This window comes from Morus notabilis, unplaced genomic scaffold (assembly GCF_000414095.1).
Source record: "Morus notabilis unplaced genomic scaffold, ASM41409v2 Scaffold120, whole genome shotgun sequence".
Lineage (NCBI taxonomy): Eukaryota > Viridiplantae > Streptophyta > Magnoliopsida > Rosales > Moraceae > Morus > Morus notabilis.
The window spans coordinates 128598-137576 of record NW_010367559.1 but is presented as its reverse complement, the minus strand read 5'-3'; the positions used below and the strand labels follow the sequence as shown (position 1 = coordinate 137576).

Sequence of the window (8979 nt, the reverse complement as noted above, 5' to 3'; positions counted from 1 at the left end):
ACCACAAGATGTCACTTAATTCCCTGTCCTTTATATATATATATATATATATATATATATGTACACACACACACGCACAGAGAGAAGGGTGATTAATTCAAAATATACGCCGCGGCCCCGAATCAAAAAAAGAAAATTAAAAATATAGGGAGAAAAGTGAGAGCTTTTGAAGTCAAAGGGACAAAATTGAAAATGATCTAAAATTAAGGGCAGATGTCAGAACAATCCAAAAAATTAATCATGCATTTACTTGGTCAAAGTTTCCAAGTATGGCCGTTGAATAACCGGAAATTACAAAGGAAATGTTTGAGGAGCCTGAGCAGAGCAGAGCAAATTTTCCACAAATCCAATAAATGTCCCACAAGTATTTGGCGATTGGGTTTTTGTTAGTTTATCTATAATGGCTCTGTTATTGAGATTGCCCACAATCTGTTTTCCTCAAAGACTCTCACCAAATTCCACAACAAGGATGGCCCTTAATTCCCCCAACATCTCAAGAGTCTCTTTCCCAGATTATTCCACCAAAAAATCTGATGAACTTACCAATAGAAAACTTCCCATTCTTCTTTTTGACATTATGGACACCATTGTTCGCGACCCTTTTTACCACGATGTCCCTGCCTTCTTCAGGTACCGAAATTTCTACCTTTTCTCCTCTTTTCTAATCAAGTTTTGAAATTTTCCTTCCAAGTTTTAAGTACTTTTCTCAGCGCCCCGATAGATAGTTTATAAATTTGAATTTTTCCTATTGGGGCCAGGGAGGTTTAGTTTTCTCCCTCTCAAAGTTTCCGGTTTTGGGTGGATAAAACATATTTAGATGTAGATCCATTGGCGCCAATGCGTTAAAATAATTGAAGTTTTTTCGTGTTGGCTAGAGAAGTTTCAGAAACTTGCTTGTTGAGTAGTTCTGATGTGGTTATGATATATTTAACAATCAGATTTCAACTTGGTATTCACATAAAACATTTAACTAGTTTTTTTAGATTGTTTAGTATTACAATTTTTTTATCTTTTTAACATCTTCCTTAGATAATCACATTTAGATTTTATGAGCAGAATGTCTATGGCGGAACTAATAGAAAGCAAGCATCCAACTGCGTGGATCGAGTTCGAAAAGGGGTTGATTGATGAGGTGTGGAAGTATCTCATAAGCTGTTTAACTGTCTAAGGGTTCCCATCCGTGAATAAAAAAAGACCAGTTATGTCATTGCAAGCCTTTACTGAATGTTATGAAAATTGAGAGTTCTTATTCTGAAAATTGTTGTTATACTCTTTCTTCAATCATGTCACTCATGTAACCTACATATAGCATCTGAAGTGAATGAAAGAAGCTATGGCCTGTGAACGTGTTATTTAAAGCTTTGGAAACTTTTCTGAGATTAGCCGTAATTGTCACCCAACAAGGCTCGAACATTTGACGTTTAAAGTATTTCCCGTGTGAGGCGGTGTTGGCTGATTGACATGCCCTTCTTTTCGAGATAATACTTTGGTTCTCCTCATATCTTTTGTGGCTATTTTGAGTTTTGTGTGACCTTCAGAGGAATGTTCTTCCTTGGTTTGCTTTTACGAACATCAGCGTGTCATGATGCTTGGTTTTGTTCTTGTGAACTCAAGCACTTGCTCTACTCTTTGAATATTCGAAGTCCCTTTCACAGACCATTGCTTGGCTGCAAGATGGAAACGTAGTTTCTGTCTTTTTGGCCATAGATTTGGGGATGGGTTTAATTTGGAGAGATTATTTCCCCCAATTTGTATGCTTTTCTACGTAGATTACAACTGTGTTGTTGCTTGACATTCAAGCTTCGAGATATGTTTCTAATTATATCATGTCAAATGTCTTTTCAATTATATTTTATCTCTTTCAGGCAGAGTTAGCCAGAAAGTTCTTTAAAGATGGAAGGCCATTTGATTTAGAAGGTTGGTGAAAGTTTCTTATGTTCACTTCTGTATGTTGCTTTGAGCTTGTGGATTTCTCCAAAGTCCTAATGCTATCAAAATACCAAATCCATTCCCCTTCCTTGCAGGCCTCAAAGATTGTATGACAAGAGGATATTCCTACATTGAAGGTGTTGAAGAATTGCTTCTTGCGCTAAAAACTAACAACTATGAGATGCATGCATTTACAAACTATCCCATCTGGTCAGACTAGAATCCTTTTGGAAAAGTTTGTTGTCTGAAGAATTAGCTCACTATTTTTAGAGTTATTTCTTTTGTAGGTGTGAAATGATCGAGGATAAGCTAAATCTGTCGAGATATTTGTCTTGGACATTCTGTTCATTTAAGAATGGTAGGTCAAATGTTTTCTCTTTAAGATGTGAAACCATGTTCTAACAACATCATTTATACTACGACCAACTTTATTGTTTGCATACTCTTTGGTGTATGATCCCAATTTATATATCTTTTAGGAAAGAGAAAGCCGGATCCTGAATTCTATTTGGACGTTGTGAAACATCTTGAAGTTGATCCAGAAAACTGTGTTTTTGTTGATGACAGGTTATAATCTTCTTAATCTTTTAATTATTGGACAAGCATTTAGCCAACTTCATGATTAAATCATGCTAGAGCCTAGAAGCAACTAATGAACTAAACTTGTCCTTTGTTTTGTACTTGAAAGCTTCATTTGCTGATAGTAACTGGGGTTCTTGTCCAGGATGAAAAATGTGGAGGCTGCAAGAGGAGTTGGCATAGTTGGTGTACAGTTTAAGAGTGCATATACACTCCGTCAAGATCTTTCTATGATGCGCCTTGACGTCTCAGGATGACCTATGACTAATATGTTAATTTTGTTGACATACTGTATTTGCTTGTACTAATTAAATTTTTTGAACGAGTGCTGTATCATTTATTTCTATGTGTGTATTTAAAATCAATAATTTATGAAATTATCAAGTTTTCGTTATAGTGGATGGATTATTCACTATGATATGTAATTCTTGATTACATTTTAACAATATCATCTTTTAAATAGAAAACTAAAATGACTTGATTATCTGATATTGAGCATTGACCATCTACATGTTGAGTACTTTAAGCTTTCTTTTATTCACGTATGAAAAGTAAACAAAACAACGCGGGTTTGAAATAAACTAGTTTGAGGCTTTATAAAGGTGTAAAGGTCAACGAAATCTAATAATCATTTATATAAAATATTTAGGAAAGATATGTTATTTGTATTCAATATGGGACTAAGTTTACTTTTTTGAAGTATTAATACATACATATAAAAATATGATAACTATTATTTGGACTAAAAATAGTACATTAACTGGTATGGATTAGGGCTTAAATTGAAGCCTTCATCTTTTTAGTGAAAGGGTTCGAATTTTTATGTATCAAGTCATGTGTTCAAATTTACTTTTTGAAGTATTAATACATACATATAAAAAAAAAATAGGGCAATATGCTATAATGACTTTCTAACAAAATGAAATTAGTAAAATGACATTCTTCTATTTTTTATGAAGAGAGACATTTACTCATTCTTTGTAAAATGAGGTCATTTTACAAATAAAAATTTTTGAAAAGTTATTTTACTAATAAAACTTTTCAAAAGAGTTATTTTTACAAAGAAAAATGCCAAAAAGAAAAATAATGCATAGTCAAAATCATGTTAAAATAAAAAAAAAATAAGCAGAAAAAATAATTTTTTGATATAAATACTGACAGATAAAGAACATAACCATATAACACCAGTATTTTCTTAGGCTATACTAGAAAAATCTCTTTAACTAAATGATAAAAGAGATTTCTTATGGCATGACGATGACGTTACCCGTTAGATTTTTATTAAAATTTATTTGTTTTACATACCTTTTAATTTGGACGTGATTTTAATTAGATTTAATAGTGAAAAATGTGCATTAATAGTACAAGACCCATCTAAAAAGACCCAAAACACACGTCGTTTTACCTTTTGCCCGAGAACAGGGAAAATGAAAAAAATAAAAAAAATAAAAAAATAAAAACCGAAAAAGCTTCTGCATAAATTGTTGGAATTTATTGTATATCTTATGATGTGTGACAAACGCGTTCTTTGAGGTCGTCGCTTCTTGAACAGGACTGCGCAAGAAGAAGAACAAACACAACACAAACAAGAAAGACAAAGGAAGAAAAATAAGAAAAGAAGAAGAAGAAGATGCAGTGTCTTGGGGCTATGGATTCGGTAAGAGTAGCACCAGCGGCTTCCTTATCCGTCTCCGGAGCTGCGCCGGTGGGCAAACAAGTAAATTCCACGACTCCTCTTCACCTTCGCAATTCCACTGGGCCTCTTCCTGGCTCTTCTCTAATCTGCACTCTTCCCAATGCTTTCTTCTTCACGCCTAAGCTTCCTTCTCACAGGACCACCTCCTTTTGTTGCTTTTCTGGTAAGTTTTGTTTAGTTCGCTCTTACTTTCAATTTTCAATTTTTCATTTTTTATTGTTGGTTTGGGAATTGGGAATTGGGATGATGGAGTCTTTCGGATCCGAAAGCTTTAAGCTTTAGGCGGATTTCCTTGTGATCCTTTTTTTTTTTTTTTTGGTTGGTTTTGGACATGGGTTTTGGTTATTATGGAGATTACGAGAAAAATGGATTCAAGAAAGGAAAATTTCTGATATGTCTTGATTTGTGTCCCATTCCGATACGTGGTTCCTGTCATAAAGTGGTGATGAAAATTTTGTATTCTCTGCGTTATTACCTTCGGATTGGATTTCTCTTATTATATTGATTGTGTCTCGTATTTTGCTCCCTCATCAGACTTGGTCCTTACTAGGCAGAGCAAAGTTCTCTTTGCAATCTATTTGACTTGTTTGAAGGATATTATAGGATTAAGTGTGTGTGTGTGTGTGTGTATGTATGTAGACACACACACACACACACATATAAAGCTTTGCTCAAGTTGTTGTTTGGAGAGATCTTATGGGTTTTCTGAATTATAGATATAAATTTTGACTTGTTTGAAGGATATTATAGGATTAAGTGTGTGTGTGTGTGTGTATGTATGTAGACACACACACACACACATATAAAGCTTTGCTCAAGTTGTTGTTTGGAGAGATCTTATGGGTTTTCTGAATTATAGATATAAATTTATGAAAGTGCTTGAAAAATCTTTCTTTGTTTTGTTGTTTCTTTTTTTTTTTCCTTGGTAATATGTTTGTATACATAAAGATGGTTATGAACTTTGTTTTTGTCGTGTGCTGCGTACATTCAGTGTTGTCTCCAGAGCTCAAGACTACGCTGGACAAAGTTGTTACTTCACACAAAGTGGTTCTCTTTATGAAGGGAACAAAGGACTTTCCGCAGTGCGGATTTTCACACACGGTCGTGCAAATATTGAAGTCCTTGAATGTACCTTTCGAAACGATAAACATACTGGAAAATGAACTATTGCGCCAGGGATTAAAGGAATATTCTAGTTGGCCGACCTTTCCACAGCTTTACATTGACGGAGAGTTCTTTGGCGGTTGTGACATCACTGTTGGTGAGTCATTGATTTTCTTGGTATTCATTTCACCATCTTCAGTTGTTATGTTGCATCAAAGTTAGTTGCTAATGCAAGAGTCGTATGCTTGTTTTTGCTGATGGAGAACATAGAGTGGCAAGTCTTTAGAAAACTGGACTTTAATGAATATTAGCAGTCCGATTACACAAGAAATCTATCACTTTTCTATTTTAAACTGTACTTTAATGAATATTAGCAGTCCGATTATACAAGAAACCTATCACTTTTCTATTCTAAACCGTAATTCATGTGTTTCGTGGAAACTGCTATACTTGATCTGAACATCCCTAAATGAATTGAGTATTGACTTGGAAGTATCAATCTCTAAAACAAAGTGTTAATGTAGGATGGAAATTCTTGACTATTGTTTGTGAGTAGCCAATCTATCATAACAAGTTATGGAAACCTATGGCTGCATACAACGGAAAGAACTAGATGTGGTTAATAAGGGAGTCACTGTCAGAGATAACTCGACGAAGAAAGTTTTCAATTTCATAGTCAAACTTTGTTTTTCCCCTTCTCTTTTGGTGAATTTTTTATCCGTATTTTGTCTTGCTTTGTACGTTGCCATTACTTGTTTGTCAGACCTTGACTTTGCCTGTTTATTATATATGATTATCATGACCGTAAATTGCTTAGACATGAATATGTAGAGAAATATTTGTTATGCATCTGTTTAAGGAACCTGTTGTCTTTTCAGACGCATACGAAAGTGGCGAATTGCAGGAACTATTGGAGAAGGCAATGTGCTCCTGAAGCTTTGTTGGTCAAAGTACATGATCAATAGTACATTTACTATAAAATTGCTTTAATATAATCTAGTCCATGTTCGTGTACTTTGATTGTTTTGCAATGGAAAAAAAGTTGTAAATCAAAGAAGTGTTTATTGCATTAAGCTTGATGCCTTGATCTGCTGTTTAGCCACTTTAAAACAGCTTAAATTTTCAAGACACATTCATGATACCCTAAATTCATAGTTTTCTTTCGTAGCTCGAAAATACATCCTTGACTCCATATTTATAGAGCATGGCCATCTGCCGAGAAAATAGGAAGACCAGAAAAGTATCATGTCATTAGTTTGGATTAGACCGCATAAGTTCTTGAAAAACAATAAGCGACATGTAGTTTAGGCATAGATAAACACTTGCTTTAAGAGTTATAACACATCAAACGTCGTTTCTTGACGAATAGATGACATTTATGACAATAGGAAATTTTAATTAGGAACGACATGTCTTTTCTTCAGGAGACAAACAATTTAGACCATCTTCAATGCAAATGTTAATATCAATTGTATATTTACCATTAAAAAGTATAATATGATATGTTATTTTCATTTTTACTTTAATGCATAATGCTATTTGAAATGTTAAATCCATTTTTTTTCATAATTATTAAACTTTGAAAGTTGTAAAAGCAAACTTTTATATTTAAAATAATTAGAAAATGAAAAGTTACAATGATACATTAAAAAGTAAACATTTCAATCAATAATAATTAAATGTTAAATTTTTTATATGCTATACTTGGTTGGAAATTTATCATAAAATATAACATACGAAAAATTTAACACAACAAATAACATTGTATTAGAGTGTGTTTTTGACTCTCAATTCTTAAATTTGTAATTGATACATTAATTATAGCATTGTATTAGAGATGTTTTAGGATTAAGTACTTGCTGCCGTTTGATCAAGTGACATGTATTCTTAATAATGAACGACAACAAAGTTGTATACCAAAAACAGGTCGTCGTTTTTTTTTTTTTTTTTTTTTTTGCATTAAATGAACTTTAAATGGAAAATAAGTTAATAAGTTGTCGAATTAAAACGACAACTAATTCAAATGTTCAATGTAACGGCATGTCGTACACATCATCAACGGCAAAATTAAAAGTAAACTACTTGTCGTTTCAATCTTAACGACGACATAGTTTAGGGGCTGTTCCGTTGGAGTGTTTTTGAGTGAAAAATTAAAAAAAAACAACTCGAGTTATAACTTTATTCGAGTTTATGTTCTTTTAAGTTTGAACTCGAGTTTAAACTTGAGTTTGGGACTAAAACTCGAGTTCAAGTTTCCCCTTCAACTCGAATTCAGAAATTTGAACTTGAATTCAGAAATTCGAACTCAAATTAATTAACAGTATTTTTTCTATTCTTAAAAATGCTATAACTTTTTCGTTTTAATTCTGATTGAGATTATTTTTTTTCTATGCGTTGATAATGAAAAGGCAAATAAAACATGACCCATATACCTTATTAAAATTTTTCATCAGCATTAAGTTTTTATGAAAATACTATCTAAATACAAATTCAAGTTTTGACTCACTCAAACACAAACTCAAAAAGATTTTTATCTCAAACCATAACTCAAATGTACACAACCAAACACAAACTCAAATTACAACTTCAACTCAAGTTATAACTCAAACTTAACTCAAAATCTACACTCAAGTTACCTAACTCAAAAACATCAAAAGAACAAGCCCTTAATGTTTTGCAAACTTACAAGTGGATTCATAAAAAAATAAAAAATGAATAAACGTACAAGTGGATGACGGCTTAACTTTTGCTTACAGACGACAGGTTGTTTTATAATTTTGTTCATTTCACTGATTTGAGTTTTTAATTTTAAATTTTTATAATTAAAAATTTTAAAAAAATATCACATTTAAATTTTTTTATTATAATTAAAATTTTTTAAAAACTATTACGTATCAATTTAAATTAAAAACTGAAATTCTGGAAGAGGCTTAAAACAATAACTTTAGTTTATGCACAGACACTATTGGGTTAAAAAGGAAACTCTATTTCCATTTTTTTTGGAGCGACTGTTTCCAGAGTCTGTAATTAAGAGCCCGTTGGTTAGAGGATTCATTTTCTGATTCGAATCATGGTTCATGGTTCGCTACAGTATTTTCTCTCACAAAAAACACACGTAAATTGAAAATGATTCTAATCTATGGACCAAACGAACTCTAAGCCTGCAAAATCCTAAAAAAATGAAAAAAAAACTTTTTATTTTGAGATTTGACTAAGAAAGTTTACTCAAAATCTGTTTTATGGTTATATTTCTCTCTTTAAACTCTATTATTGTCCTGCATCATTATTTTTCCAAGCCAAAATCCTTAATCTATCTAGTATTTACTGCTTGAATTTAAAAAAAAAAATAATTCTATATGCTTCTTAAATTATGTAATTCTAACTATCGTTTTCTTTTAGGAACTTTTTTAGTAAGCTTCTTTATTGATAATTTTAATTTTTAATTGTTATAATTGATTAAAATCATATTAGATTGAGAACGTATACAGAATAAATAGTTTATAATTCAAATCTAATAATTAAAAAGTAAAAAATTGTGAGTAATTTATTTTTTCTGATTCTACAAGAGAAATTGTCTTTCTCTTATTTAATATGAGAGACTTTCTCTGGTAGTCTCTATAAAAATAAACTATCAGTAATATGTTACTTTTTAACTGTTGATCTGTATCAGA

General features: G+C 32.0%; 2 protein-coding genes across 3 annotated transcripts; both read left to right on the top strand.

Annotated features, from left to right (window-relative positions):
• The first annotated feature begins 290 nt into the window (after nt 1–290).
• On the top strand, nt 291–2828 carry LOC21398219 (flavin mononucleotide hydrolase 1, chloroplatic). 2 transcript variants are annotated; one of them, XM_010112751.2, is made up of 7 exons: nt 291–630; nt 1057–1132; nt 1866–1917; nt 2025–2139; nt 2217–2287; nt 2409–2496; nt 2654–2828. In XM_010112751.2, the coding sequence occupies exons 1-7, from the start codon at nt 401–403 to the stop codon at nt 2763–2765; spliced, it is 744 nt and encodes a 247-aa protein (XP_010111053.2). In that variant the 5' UTR covers nt 291–400; the 3' UTR covers nt 2766–2828. The 2 variants fall into 2 exon arrangements, with proteins under 2 accessions (XP_010111053.2, XP_024030991.1); XM_024175223.1 differs by having other exon boundaries at nt 2618–2659.
• A 1198-nt stretch (nt 2829–4026) lies between these two features.
• On the top strand, nt 4027–6733 carry LOC21398218 (uncharacterized monothiol glutaredoxin ycf64-like). The gene is made up of 3 exons (XM_010112750.2): nt 4027–4367; nt 5196–5465; nt 6187–6733. The coding sequence occupies exons 1-3, from the start codon at nt 4139–4141 to the stop codon at nt 6240–6242; spliced, it is 555 nt and encodes a 184-aa protein (XP_010111052.1). The 5' UTR covers nt 4027–4138; the 3' UTR covers nt 6243–6733.
• The last annotated feature ends 2246 nt before the right edge of the window (nt 6734–8979 follow it).

Excerpts from the sequence above, each read along its gene's own strand:
- LOC21398219 (XM_010112751.2), top strand. The coding sequence starts at position 401 with ATGGCTCTGTTATTGAGATTGCCCACAATCTGTTTTCCTCAAAGACTC. Across the intron at positions 1,133-1,865 it reads AAAAGGGGTTGATTGATGAG|GCAGAGTTAGCCAGAAAGTT; the intron begins GTGTGGAAGTAT and ends TATCTCTTTCAG. Across the intron at positions 1,918-2,024 it reads AAGGCCATTTGATTTAGAAG|GCCTCAAAGATTGTATGACA; the intron begins GTTGGTGAAAGT and ends CCTTCCTTGCAG.
- LOC21398218 (XM_010112750.2), top strand. The coding sequence starts at position 4,139 with ATGCAGTGTCTTGGGGCTATGGATTCGGTAAGAGTAGCACCAGCGGCT. Across the intron at positions 4,368-5,195 it reads CTCCTTTTGTTGCTTTTCTG|TGTTGTCTCCAGAGCTCAAG; the intron begins GTAAGTTTTGTT and ends GCGTACATTCAG. Across the intron at positions 5,466-6,186 it reads CGGTTGTGACATCACTGTTG|ACGCATACGAAAGTGGCGAA; the intron begins GTGAGTCATTGA and ends TTGTCTTTTCAG.